At 37.8% G+C, this 15,148-nt stretch overlaps 1 protein-coding gene and 1 pseudogene across 1 annotated transcript; one reads left to right on the forward strand and one right to left on the reverse strand.

Annotated features, from left to right (window-relative positions):
• Positions 1-2,512: 2,512 nt before the first annotated feature.
• LOC103447679 (UDP-glycosyltransferase 76E2-like) lies at positions 2,513-4,130 on the reverse strand (annotated as a pseudogene).
• Positions 4,131-8,895: 4,765 nt separating this feature from the next.
• Positions 8,896-9,714, forward strand: LOC139189406 (uncharacterized). The gene has a single exon (XM_070808354.1). It carries the CDS (start codon positions 8,896-8,898, stop codon positions 9,712-9,714), a length of 819 nt encoding a protein of 272 aa, XP_070664455.1.
• Positions 9,715-15,148: the final 5,434 nt, after the last annotated feature.

Raw genomic sequence — 15,148 nt, forward strand, 5'->3', positions numbered from 1 at the left:
TCGTACCACATTTTCACATTCTTTCCATGAATTTTATAGTTCCTATGCAAAAGTGTTCATTCAATGCCTATTCACAACAATACAAGGTTCTACAGAGTTCAATCCCACACCATGTTATAGACATGCTTCAACTATCAACCGGGAACGTAATCGTTAGGGGTTTCAACAGATTCACAGATACAACAATTACCATAAGTCTCATCTCCGACATTCATACAGAAAATAGAATAAAATTCGAAATCAAGAATCAATCCCAAAACTAAAAGTTGAAAATTCGGAAAATGAAATTACATTGGCGAACAGCCCACGAGAAGAGGATCATTTCTACCTCTTGGGTCGAGCTCCAATTGCGGCGATATTGGCCGGAAGTTGGCCGGAAAACCCTGGGTCACCGTTTCTTAAATTTGAAGTTGAGGAAAGTCGCCTACGAATCTATAGAAACTAACTTGGGGATTGGATAAAGGACGGCAAGAGCATTCTGGATGTGTAGTTTGAGAGCCTTTGGTGAACCGTGGACGACAGAGCTGTTGCAGCGCAAAAGAGGATACGGGAGGAGGAGAGAAGATGGGTTTCTCCCACTTTTTAGATCTTAATTTTTTTCCCTTTTTTTATTTTATGAGATAAACGATATTATATACCATTAAAAATGCATTTGGTACGTGAAGTGGGACATTATATATCATTAATAATGCATATAAGTAATATAGTTCAAATTCGCTTTTGATAATAGTTGAACATAAGATCTCTTACTTACAAGTTACAAATAAAGAGGAATATCATTAATTTTTTTCACTTTTAATACACATCTAAATAAAAAGAGACAAAATGAAAAGGAAAAGAAATAAAATAATTTGAAATATTAATGAAAAATAAAGGTAAACTGACAGCATAAGGTAATCAGCCATGGTAGTACAAAATTGTCATACTATCCGGAAACTTTGTAGTTCCGTGGAATCTTCATTTTAATTCTGAATTTTGTTATGCTTGCGCTCACGGATTCGTATTGATGCGCACTACGAGAACATACTAAGATGATATGTCATACGTGAGTTTTCGCTGAGAATTTTTTTGATGAATTTTGCAATATGGCAACCATGATTTGCAGATCCCACCATGACAAAGCTCGGTATAGACCTAACTTGTGGAGCCACCATCGCAAAGAAGAACCTGGAAAGTTCAATCCTTATCTTTTTTTTTTTATATATAATTAACAGTGTCGTTTTAGTGAACTGAATGTTCCGATTCCAACATCCAAAATACCACAATTGGAATTTTTTCCATACTACAATTGGATTGCATCTTAAAATTATGAAGTTTTGGATTGAATTACCACTACCAAAAATGTGAGCATTGATCACACCATCATGCTGCTTTGAGTTGGATTTCGTTAGAGATCGTAATTAATCAATCACCCCTTTTGTGTCTCCCTCCAAAAGCTCAAATTGAAACCTGAACTCCCTAGCAAATGAGAGCCCAATTTGACAACCAAGATCTTCATCGTTCGAGCATGAATGTTCTCTTAAATTTGCTGCGAGCAACCAGCCATTAAATCTCCTTCATGGACATCTCATAAAATTAGAACGATACAGAGAAAATTAGTGCGACTCATAAGCTAGGATTACACATATGATCACAAAATAGTTCCTCCTTCACTCTTTGATACTCTTTTTCACTGGCTAACAGTATCTTACTCTACCTTTTCACCCTAAGTAAGGAATGAGCCTTTGTCATCTGAAAATTTCAAATTTGACCCTAATTTATCTCTTTTGCTCAATTCGACTAAACAACAAATTTTGATTGTCTAAATATTTATATCAAACTACAAATAATATTGATATTATAGGTGTGTATTACCGGAGGAGGAGCCATGAAAAGACCAGGATGCTCTTAGGTCTAGCATGCCATTTTTTTCAAGCAGAAAAGTTTATTGTTATGCTTATGAAGTTATGACTTTCAAGGTTTTTTGAAAGACTTGGGGCCTCAATCCGACGCTTCTACTACTTAATTTCTTTCATCGTGCTTGATTTGAGGTTGGTGACTCTTATGAAGTTCGGGCAATCCGTTGCTTGTGAGTTTTGAGGAGGATTCTAGTCTAGGGATCAGTGGAAGGACTGAGGAAGGAAGTCAGAGAAGCTTGGGGTTTTGGTTTAAGGAAGAGGATGGAAACATACTAGGTACAAACGATGGTAGTATGTTGCTAACCATACTTCAGAGTAATTTTTGTAAGATCTAGGAAAGCGTTTGGGATTGAGACTTTTAGGCCCCTTCTAAGCTAAAATCCTAGCACCGCCACTATGTTTTTGTGATACTTAATATAATAGTTTGCAAATTTGGTTTAAAATTTTGGTCTCCTTAGCATTACCCTAATGTAATATGCAATGTGGAATTGGTGTTGTGTTTACCTACTATGTATCTTCTTCGTTCATCTACTTTGTTTATAGTACAAAATATTTTGAATGATGAAATTTGCAAATGTCGGTTAGACTAGTGGTTGTAGTAGTATATTTGTTCCTTTGCAACTAAGTTCAAATTCTTATTTCCGTAAATGAAAGTAGTGTATAATATCGCATTGTCAAAACAAAATATGTACATTATTAGAATGATAAGATAAGGTCTACTAATTCGTTCAAGGAATTATACGAAGAGCCACCTTGCTTCATAGAAAGCTCAATTTTCACCTTCAAATATTTTGCTCTTTGCCTTGTTGGTTCCCCTTCTTTGCTTACCATCAGTGTTCTTATCGCTTTCTTTATTGGTCCTCTGTTCATATCATTATCCCATTCCAGACCTACTCCCCATACTTGACTCAAATACCTCGAGTTCACTCTCTGGTCCCCAAAATATGGTTGACATATCAACGGGACTCCTTCGGAGATACTCTCTAGGGTTGAATTCCAACCGCAATGACTCCAAAACCCTCCCACTGCGCTGTGTGCAAGGACTTTCTTTTGTGGTGTCCACTTCACTATGTGACCCCTTTCTCCCACAATTTCTTAGAAACCTTCTGGCAATGATACGGAGTCCGTCCGAACCACCCACAAGAAAGGCTGCTCACTGCCATGCCATTTCCTCTTGTTCTTTACTGTCCATTAATGCTATGCTTCCTAGGCTTACATAGATGACAGAGTTGTGTGCTTTTTCGTCGAGCCATGACATACAACTCTGGTCCTCTTTCAACAAGCTTATAGACGGAGATGGAACAGTTTTGTGCAGAGGACCGATAGGAAACAATAGAATTTGGTACTCATTCTGAAGTTGTGCCAGCGATGATTTTTCAAGGCAGTCCATGGTGTTCCAAATGACGGTTGAAGATGACCTTGAATCGTGTATTTTTGCTATTAGTTGTAGTAAGTCATCCAAACCTCCGAAGTTGCTAATGGGTAGATCTTTAAATCTTAAGGGTTGAAGTCCTGGTACCAGTTCCAGCATCATAGAATATGTACTCAGATGGGTCAAGTATCAGAAATCTTAAGGTTAGTTCAGACATTGGCAACAGTTACGAAAACCATAGTCTCATCGAGTTTTATTTCCTATAAAATGGTCAAAATTGTAATTAACTAATTGATCAACTTGATGTATATACATCTCATAGTTAACATGCGAAAGACCGAATTCCAAAAATTTGAGATGTTTGATTGTTACCTTGAATTGGAATCATGTTTTAGCAGCCTAGGAATTGCTTGGTAAGTCAACATGTTTGCTGCACTACTAGTAGTCAATATGATGCTACCAATGGCCCGATGACCGGGAGGAAGGCGAATGAGAGTCCAAGTATGATTTTGTTCCAAAGCAAGGAGTTCGGATTGCATGGCAACTTGCCATTGAGGATCACTGTTAACCTGCTCAAAAGTAGTAGGTTTGACAATGGTAGAAATGGCACAAGCAAAAGAGCGGTGTGAAGAAGAAAGATGGGCATAAGAAACATAGTGAGATAAAGGGTAGCATGTACCTGACATGGAAGAGGAGGTGGCACCGAGAGCAAGGGATTGTACATGATATAAATGGTAGCCCTGAAGTCGCACAGAGGGTTTAGGGGGACAAGTGGAGTGTCGATTGGCAAAGGGAAGAGACGAAAGAGTAGGCTTGGTGGTGAGGGTGTCTTGTGAAGGTGTGGTGTCTAGGGAAGGTGTAGTGTCGAGGGAAGGTGTGGTGTCGAGGGGTGGTAGGGTGGTGGGGTTTGTGGTAGGGGCAGGTGGTAAAGGCGTGGTAGGGGTAGGTTGAATACGGGTGTCTGGAGAATGAGGTGATAAGGACGGGGTAATGGTAGGACCAAGGGGTAGAGGTAGGACAACACTATCAGGTTGGTGATCTGGTGGCAGGGAAATAAAAGGAAATGTGTCCTTATGAAAGACCACATCACGGGAAGTAGAGAATTTGTGGGTAGTGAGGTCATAAACACGGTACCCTTTTTTACCAAAAGGATATCCAACAAAAATGCATTTCCGAGCACGTTGATCAAATTTGTGTGTGGGAGTGAGATTTGTGGCATAGCATAAGCAACCAAACACACACAAGTGAGTAAAATCTGGAAGTGTACGATGTAAAAGCTCGAAGGGAGTTTTGTGGTGAAGGAGTGGTGTGGGTAAGCGATTGATTAAATAACACGTTGTTTGAACACTTTATCCCCAAAAGGTTAAAGGTAAATTGGCTTGAAATCGAAGTGCTCTCCCAACATTTAAAAGATGGCGATGTTTTCTTTCAACTACCCCATTTTGTTGGGGAGTAAAAGGACAAGAAGTGTGAAACACAATACCCTTGCTATCAAAAAAGGATCGTAAAGAAGTGAATTCAGCCTCGTTATTTGCCCTAATTGTCTTGATCATACAGTTAAATTGTGTTTGAACCCAAGCAATAAAGGAACATAACAACCTTTGTGTTTCACACTTTAAATGCATAAGATGAATCCAAGTAAAACAGGGAATAATCATCAACAATGGTAAAAAAATATCGAGCCCCCGAATGGGAATTGACTCGATGGGGTCCCCAAATATCACAATGTATTAAATCAAAAGGTGCTTGAGATGAAATAAAACTTGATGGAAAAGATAAACGAGTTTGATTAGCAAGAGGGCAAATGTCACACGAATGACTAGAATCAAACATAATAGTTGGAACTTGCTTGGTCAAAAGTTGTAGGGGACCGGTGGAGGGATATCCTAAGCGTCGGTGCCAAAGGTTTGAATGATGGTTAACATTATGAGCAAGGTGAGGATTTTGTTCCGACAACAAGTAATAGAGCCCATTATATCGCTTGCCCAGGCCAATCTTCCTCCTCGTATCCATGTCCTGTATCACACAGAAAATGGGAAAGAAAATCACTATGCATTGTAGAGACTCGGTGAGTTTGCTAACAGATAATAAATAGACTCGAAAATTTGGAACATGTAACACATCATCAAGTTTAATAAGAGGAGTGGCTTGGACAGAACCAACAGACTCTATAGTGGCTTTTCCCCCATTCGGCATTTGTACAGAATCAAACATGAATTTCTTGTCAAGTAAGTGAGGTCAATGAGATATATGATATGTTGCCCCACTATCAATGATCCAATATAGGGTTTTCTATGGTAAGGCTCCTGACATATTAGATAAAGGTGTAAGTGTACCTGTGGCATTTGCAAAGTGTTGTTGATTACCATCAAGGTTGGTTTTCTTGAGCATGGCCATGATTTGATTGTACTCTTTAGCAGTAAACTTGGGCCAGTCACTGGTGATTCCATGGTGGTGCTAATCAATGACCTTGGCGACTTCATCGTCAGCCTTCACATAGTTGGCCGCAGGTTTCTTCTTGTTATGAGGGATCACCTTTTTGCCATGGTATTTGTGCCCCAGTGGGAAGCCGTAGAGATAGAAGCATCGATCTACGATATGATATTTTTTTATCATAATAGGAGCATTTAAGGGAGGGATTACCTCGTTGTGCAGCAGGTTCCCTGTTGCTTGTCACATTCATAGCATGCAAATTGTTGTTATTACGAGTGAGAGATACCTCCACTTGATTTTCTTGTTGTAGAATAAGAAAGTATGTCTTCTGAGTGTTTGTAAGTGGCTGGATCAACAAGATTTGCCCACGTACCGCGTCATATGATTCATTTAATCCCATGAGGAACTGCATCACCCTTTCCTTTTTATCGCGCTCATTAATCTTCTTCAAACCCCCACAAGTGCATGTTGGGGGCTCATGATAGGACGTCAATTCATCCCACAATGCCTTCAGTTTTGTGTAGTAGACTGAGGTCGATTGTTGCTCATGTCTGTGCTCAACAATTTCTCTCTTAATTTGATAAACACGCTAATCGTTCCCTTGGGAGAAACGATCATGCAAGTCAGCCTACACATTTGCTGCTGATGTGTAGTAGGAGACGCTTCTTGCAATGTCTTCATGCATAGAATTCAGGATCCACGCGAGGACCATGTCATTGCATCGTTGCCACAATGCAAATTGTATATCTGTTTAAGCAGGGGGTCAATGGTTCCATCGACTAAGCCTAACTTGTTCTTAGCACTTAGACTGATGCGCATAGCACGGCTCCAAATGTTATAGTTGTCTCCTTGAAGAGTCTTGGAGACCAAGATGTTCCCAGGTTGGTCAGAGGGGTGTAACAAGAACGGGTTCTAGAGGTCAATAGCCATCTCTGATGATTTTGTGTTGGCTCCTGATTCACTCATGATGACGATACTGTTTGTTGTGGTGCGGAAGCGTTGAGGGGTATTCAGAGTCACCAGAAACGGTGCTCTGATACCATGTTAAAATATAGACCTACTAGGGTTACGACCTACTAGGGTTTCACAGTTCCTAGGGTTTAGGCCGTGTAAGGAAGATATTAAAGGTAATTTGATTTCATTCAACTTCTGCTTTACAAGGAGTACAAGATTTATACAATATACATGAGGCTATTCTAGAAAGTCAACTATACATGAATTACACGAATCAATCTATTCCTATAATTAAGGAAAGAAAGCAATCTTCAATGATACTCCAAGATATTGTCGCTCAATAAATGATGCATGAAATCTTATTATTTCGGTCCTCTCTCTCCATCTTCCGAGCCAATGACTCCTGGAGTGGGGATTTGCAGTTGACGTTAAGGCCTGATATCGCAGCTATGAAGTTGTGGGACGAGATGTTTTGCTCGCATAAGCCATCGGACATCTCTAAGAAATCGAAATCTAGGTAGTTTGATGGGTCAAGAAAGTTAAAGTCAGTGTGAGCGACTGTGATGTCGAAGCCCTTGGAGTGAAGGATAGCGCCTAGTTGAAGCATCGGAGTTATGTGCACCAATCTACGGCTTGTAAGTTGTTTTTCCATTGTTCTTAAGATTTGTGTAGCTACAAGGGTGTACTTTAGATAAACTGGATCTTCATTTCTTGTAGCTTATAAAATTAGGATATTAACTACATTTCCTAGAAATTGGATAACATTTAGTTAGTCCTTATATTAAAATAACATAGAAGACTTTAGGGGTATGATTTGGGAAAATCCTATTGGGAAGGAAATTTCGTAGGTAGACAATTGGCTTAATTTATCGTGTCTTAATTTGGAAGGAATAAGGGTTTGAGTGGACACTTATGGTGCCTTAAAGAGAAAATTTTAATTGTGACAAGATCACAGATGGTACACCACGTGTTTTTATGTAAGTAGTGAAAAATTTTATTTTTTAAGTTATTAACTTTTTAGCACACATATCCTACTATTTGTATAGTGATACGTGATATACCACCTCGTGTGCCGATCATACTCAAAAATCACTCTGCCTTCAAATGTAACTCAATAAACATAAAAGTCAAAGGTAGAATACAACCAGTTCAATGCAAGAATGACAAGTGTTAGGGCCACCTTTGACTCACTGCAAAAAATATATAAACTTTCGTAGAGCTGCCACATTATGATTGGCAGGCCCGGCCCAGGCCCAGTGCCACAGGGACAACTGTCCAGGGCCCAAAACTAAAGTGGGCACCAACAAAAATAACCCAAATTACTAAGTATTAAAAAAAAAAAAAAAGGTCCAAAGCCCAGATAGGGCTGCCGGCTGGAGGGCAAGAGCCCAAGGTAGGTTTAAAAAGGACCACGTCCAGGGCTTCACAAATAAAAAAAAAAAAAAAAGTAATACAAAACAACATTAAAGGACCACTCGGTCCCCAAAAACCCTATACCTATTCCCATATCCCCACTCCCCCTTTCCTAATATTTCCCTCCCTGCTGCCGTCTGACCTTCTGCTCCCCTTCACAGTCGACAGTCCAGTCCAGAACCTGTCCCTCCTCCTCAGTTGCTCCTGCAAGTGCAAGTGCCAAAAGCATTCACTCACCACCAACCATTTTGAGTTTTGAGGTAAATTAATTTTTAAAATTTGACTTATCAATTCATAATTTAATATAAAATTTTGCAAATGATATAGAATTATATGATAATTGATGTATATAATTGTTGTTGTTGATGAATTGAATTATTTGATTTCATTTCAAACCCAATTTTTAGGTTTAATTTTTATAATATATTAGACTATATGTTTGTATTTTTATAATATATAATATGTGTTAGAATGATAATTTTGATAGGAAATTTTTGTCTTAAAGCAAAATCTTTTTTTGGAGCATGTCAATGCATATATACGGTGTTTTCCAACTCTACAAAGCGTTGGAATATTTTGCTTGAACATATTGATGGTTTAACTTTGAAATCATTGTCAACTACTCGATGGGAAAGTCACATTGAAAGTGTTAAAGCAATTAAATCCCAAGTAGCCCAAGTTAGAAATGCTTTGTTTACGTTGGTGGAAATTACTGAGAATCCCCAATTGAGTAGGGATGCAGGATGTTTAGCATCAGGAGAACTTTCCAGTTTTGATTTTGTATTAAGTTTGGTTATTTGGTATGACATTTTGTTGAAGATTAACATGGTGAGCACAAAATTACAATCTGAAGACATGCGTCTTGATGTTGCTGTAAAGGCATTGGAAGCACTTGTTACCTTTTTTGAAAACTACAGAGAAACTGGTTTTGCTTCTGCTATGCGTGATGCTAAAGAAATTGCACTTGATTCGGAAATTGACCCTATTTTTCAAACTAAACGTCATAGACCTAGAAAAAGACATCATGATGAAGTTAATGGTAATGAGAGGGAACAACAGTCTGCTGAAGAATCATTTAGAACAGATTATTTTCTTGTTATAGTGGATATTGCTCTTTCTCAACTGAAAAACAGGTTTGAACAGTTAAAGACTTTTGAATCTATTTTTGGCTTCTTGTTTGATGCACCGAAGTTAATTTCATTGGATGATCAACGGCTAAAAGAAAATTGTATGAATCTTGAAGCACATTTGAAACATGGAAATACCATGGATGTAGATGGAGCCGACTTGTGTTCTGAATTACAGGTGTTGCAAATGATGTTACCTGAAGAAGCATTTCTCTCTAATAACCCTTGGACATCCATGGAAATAGCAAACTTTGTAAAAGAAACTGACATGTGTCCTAATGTCTTGATTGCTTATCGTGTACTGTTGACTGTACCTGTGACTGTGGCATCTGCAGAAAGAAGTTTTTCAAAATTGAAATTATTAAAATCTTACTTGCGGACCACTATGACTCAAGATAGGCTAAATGGATTAGCAATCTTATGCATTGAAAAAGATGAGATTGAAGACTTGGAGTATGATGATATAATTGATGATTTTGCTTCAAAAAATGCTAGAAGACAATTTCTTAAAGGTTGAAATTTCAAGGAGCTTTCCTAGGAATGGTTGTATATGATAGTATTTTTGATTGTCGGGGTTTAGGTACTATGTCCCTCCCGTTGTATATTTTCTCAAGTAATATAATTTGGGCGTGAGGGCCTAGCCCCCAGCTTCGACTGGGTTCCAGCCCTCGTTAAATTTTTTTTTAAACATATATTTCAGTATTAAAAAAGGGCACATTTTGAGTTTCGCACCGGGCATCCAAAAACTCAGGACCGGCCCTGATGATTGGTGGGTGGGTGGGATCAAAATGCAGAGTGTGCTTTGTGTGTGCGGGCAGATAGTAGAACTGCCACGCTATATTTTGTTTTGGGGGGGGGGGGGGGGGTGGGGTGTGTGTGGGGGAGGGGGGGAGATGTTAAGACAAATGCGAAGAGGGTGCTTTGTTGATTCGGTTACACAATCTGTTGTGGGGGTACTGAACTGAGGCAACTCACGTTGTTGTTCTCCTCACGACCATATGTGGTGTTTGGGTACAATTGTTTGGGCTGTGCATACAGCATACCTAACTAAATTAAAGCGGAAATATAGTTGGACCCCTTAAGTATCTTACTGGACCAACCACGTACACCCCAAAGTTTGGTCGAATGAATCAATGGAAAATAGCAGACAAACATCTTTGATTTGTTGGAAGCTTTTACGCTAGCCTCTACATTCTCTAAAGCTCTCATGAATCCAGGATTTGTTCAGGACCAAAATGAACACAAACGTATGAATTTGCAATGTGTTGGTGTGGCATATGTTTTGCTTATTGTCTTGGTTTACTGCGGAGATGAACAGTTCAAGATTTTATATTCACTGCGTCATCTAGTAAATCCGATAAGTATATACTAAGGTAGGTTCAAGTCCAAAAGACACATTTCCTGATGTATGTCACATCTACTGTTTACTCTCGTATCTTAGTTTCTCTAAGACTAAATAGTCGTCTCAAAATGTGGGGTATTGTTGGAAGTTTTGAGACTCTTGTCCCACATTGGTGAAAACAAGATTCCAAAGTACCTTTATATACCTTTTGTCTTCTACAATATTAGTTATGTGGTGGTACCACTTGGAATGGGAATTGAGGCTTGGGCCACCATTTCTGTGGATTGGGCTTGATGATAATTAGTTTTAATTTCGAATTAAGTTTTTAATTAAATTAATTAAAAACGTTTTGATTAAAGATACAACCTTTTGTAAAGAGTTGTAAAGCTTCAGATACATCCAAAAGGTATTTGAAGAGGTATGAAAGAGCCTATATAACTGGAGTCCTCAATTCATCATCAACGATGGATTCTTCTTCCTTTTCTTCCGTACAAACTTTCCAGAGAGAGTAAACACACAAAGCAATTCGCTAGAATTCTATAATCCAGTGCGGGTTGTAAGATTAGGTAGTTGTATCCTGGTCGAGCAGACGTTGTAGAACCACAAGCACAAGAGTGGGACGAAATTACTGTTCGAAGGACATAGCTTTTACGCTAGCCTCTACCTTCTGTAATCAAGTTAGTACTTTTGATATTCTCATATTTAATTTTCTGTAGTCGTTGTGTATCATTCTGTATTGCAAGTATTTTTGAGTAATAAAGTATAAATATTTCAAGTTCTGTATTTCTGTTATTTCTGTTTCTAAATTGTTCTCCAACATGATTTATACGAGCGATATTCTTCTCTGTCATCTATGATTTGTAGGAGAGAGATTCTCATGTGTCAGTTGATTATGTAACTCCGTTATTGAAATGGAGGTTACACAAGTTTGGGTCATAATAGCCTCTGTAAAACCTTGTGAAAAACCCCCTAAACGAAGGAAAAAATAAAAGAAAACTAATGAAAATAACTTGAAAACTTTGAGTTTTAACTAAAATGACAAAAAAAAAGTGTTGTGAGTGAATAGTACAAGGATTGACTTTTTAGAGTAAAAATATCTTTAATGTTAAAAGTGAACAGTACCATGAATGTTTCATTAAGACTCCAAAAAAAAAAAAACTACGACACCCACGGTACAAAATCTTCCAAAAGAGCATTAGGAATCAAAGTATGGCCTAATTATGAACGGAGTACAGAAAACCAGTTTTCATCAATGAGTTGGTGCAATGTGATAATACGCTTTGGATTACATCAAGGAATGCATTAGCATGCTAAATTTTACGAAAATAGAAATTGGTGAGGGTAGAGAACCAGTACATAGAGAGCATTAGTGAAGAAAAGAAAGAGGCCTGTATTTTGGGAGAATAACAGAATGGTTTGTGTATTCACATGGGCTCTGAATTTTTACATATTACAAGTTGACTTTGTACAACTAATTAAAGGAAGTAATAAAACAATAAATATAAGTGATTTATGAATTTGTTGAACGGTCTAGATTTATAGTATGTGATCAAGATTCATGGTACTCTTTACATCCAGTCAAGCGAAACGAGACAAAGTAAAATTTAAGCTTGGAAGTGAGGAAAGAGAATCGTTCACGTGAAAGGCCTTTGGTGAAGACATTAGCAATTTGGTGGTGAGATGAGATATATTGAGTAGCAAGAACTCCTTGGCAACCAATTCCTGATAAAATGATAGTCAATTTCAATGTGACGAGTTCAAGCATGGAAGACCGGTTTTGCAATGCAAGGTGAGGTACGAATAGGAATGCCAAGTTCATGAAGAATATAACAGAATCATCGTAGTTCAGCGGTTGTGGTGGCAAGAACACGGTATTCGACTTCAAAACTAGAACAAGATACAGTAGTTTGCTTCTTAGCTATCCAAGTAAGGAGATTAGTACCCATAAAAATACATGCACAGCTAGTAGACCTGCAATCATCACTGCAACCCGCCCAATCAGCGTCAAAAAATCCTCAAAGGGAGTAGTCCTGAGAGGAGTGGAAGAGTATGCCATGCTTGATGGTACCTTGATAAAACGATAGAAACAGTTGACTGCTTGAAGATGAATAGTCTTCATATTATGCATGAATTGACATACTTGATTAACTGCACAGGCAATGTTGGGGACAAAGTTAAATATTCGAGCCCACAAACCATACTGCGATAACTCTTCCGATCAGAAATGAGAGCACCTTCACTCGCCGACAAGTGCGTGGAGGAAGGATATGGAGTGGGACTTGGTTTGCACAGTTTCATTTTGAATTTCTTAAACAAGATAGAAGCATAGCGAGTCTGAGAGAGCGAAAGACGACTAGTTGTTCTTGTGACCTCCATTCCAAAGAAAATTTTTAAGATCCTCTAGCTTACGACTAGCAAAAGTAGCACACAACAGATCGATAGACTTGTGAATGACAACTAAATTAGACCCTATGACAATTAGGTCATCAACATATACTAAAACATAATAAATATGTAGATGAGTGATTAATAAACAAAGAAGCATCAGAATTTTTTGTGAGAAAAGCCTTGGTAACACAAGAATGTATTCTGTTAGAACCAAGTTCGAGGGGCTTAGTTCCAACCATCAGAGAGCTTTACGAAGCCGACAATTAATATGTTGAGATCGTTGGGGATCAACAAAGTCAGGTGGTTGTTTCATGTAAACTTCCTCTTCCAAAATTGTATTTTAAGAAGGCATTGCGCACATCGAGTTGTTGCGAAGACCAATTTTTTGAGACGGCTAAAGTACCTTTATGTGATGAAGGCTGAAATTTCGACGCACAAAACCTTGCGAGGCGGATTTTGGCCATGAACTATCTTTTGTCGCAAAATTTTTTTTATAGTAGTGGTGACAGATGGGCGAGGAACAAAACGTGTATGAAACAGTACCATAAAAACTAAAAGCAATTTCAAATAGTTTTATTGGCACTACAAGGATATTTAAGTTGTAGTAGACGACCACATGTCGTGATAAGATTATAGTCTTCATTGTCAAGTTTTTTATTCACACATTCTACTTCTTCATTTCCCCTTTATTTCTTCCTTTTCTCCCTCCCTCATCCCTCCCTTTCACACATTTCGATCTTCATCTTTAACTACAAAAGAACACGAAAGTGTCGCCAAAAACACACGTTTTCTAATACTTTGCGTAGATTTCCAAGTCGCGTTGCTTCAAACTTCTAAATTAAGGGTTTATGTAGAACAATACCTATATATGTTTTTTTGGGTCAACATCGCAACATGTGCACAAAAATATATCTTACCATATATGATATCACAACAGACCGAGACTGAGTTGTCTATGTTTGTTGGTCAGGATAAGCGGTTTGGACTAATGCTTTAGCATACAAAAGTTTATTGCATCAGATTCAGGAAGTCTTAATGCAAATTAAATTTATTAGCAAACAAAAACCTGCTGGTTGCAATTAGCATGACGCAATAAGATCTGCAAGATCGTTCAAGGAATCATAAAGAGAGCCACTCTTGACACTCGCTTCTATGTTCTCCTTCAGTTCCATGGTCCTCACCCTCATTTCCTTCTCCTCAAAACCTACAATAAGTTTTCTAACAGCCCTCTCTATCTCCCCTCTCTCTATCTCATTCTCCAATTGTATGCCTATTTTCCATACTTGGCTGAGATACCTTGCATGTACCTTCTGATCGATAGAAAACGGCTTGCATATCATTGGAACCCCCTCAGATATACTTTCAAGGGTTGAGTTCCGACCACAATGGCTCCAAAACCATCCAACTGCGTCGTAAGCCAGAATTTCCTTCTGCAGTGCCCATTTCACAATGCAACTACTTTCTCCTATAACTTTTGTGAAACCTTGAGGCAATAGCTCAACCCAATCTGAACCACCTACTTATATATGGATACATACATAATATAAAATATATTTTTCTCACTTATTTTAATTTTTTCCGGTATATCCAATAGAAAAAAGTGAAGAATTTCATTGTATTGCCACTTAGTACTACAATCTACTAGTATTCCTCTTCACTTGTGAGAGGTCTTAGGTTCGATTATCGCCAAAGGAAAATTTGAATCACATTATTATGGCTCATCCATTACGAGGCTTCGCCCACTCCCCCACTTTCTTAGTGTAGATAATATCGTTTGTTAAAAAAAAAAGAATTTCATTGTATTAGAAAAGTAATTAAGTTAAAATGATAATTAGTGCTCAATTAAATTCCTATTTGTAATAAAATAATATAAAATGCTCATGTGGAAATAAGTCATAGGACATCAATCAAAAGTTTAAAAGACAAAAGGTTTTAATCAATAAAATGTCATCATAAGGGATTGAAACCTAAATTTTCTTTTTTTTTTTATAATTTGAGAGATTGTGATTTGCTGCGCATTTGTCAAAAGAAAAAAAAAGAATTTCATTGTATTAAAAAGTAATTAAGTTAAAATGATAATTAGTACTTGTTGAGCAAAAATTGTACATAATATGTAAACAAATAATTCACTCGACACAATTTCACCCTCATTCATTTTTTCGAAGAGGGTTTTATTAGTTTGAGTTCGACCAATTCTAGGCTACGCGCCTATTAATTACAA

Source organism: Malus domestica, chromosome 11 (genome assembly GCF_042453785.1).
Source record: "Malus domestica chromosome 11, GDT2T_hap1".
Taxonomy (NCBI): Eukaryota; Viridiplantae; Streptophyta; class Magnoliopsida; order Rosales; family Rosaceae; genus Malus; species Malus domestica.

Bases quoted from the DNA above. Each gene is read 5' to 3' on its own strand.
- LOC139189406 (XM_070808354.1), top strand. From the start codon at position 8,896: ATGGTGAGCACAAAATTACAATCTGAAGACATGCGTCTTGATGTTGCT.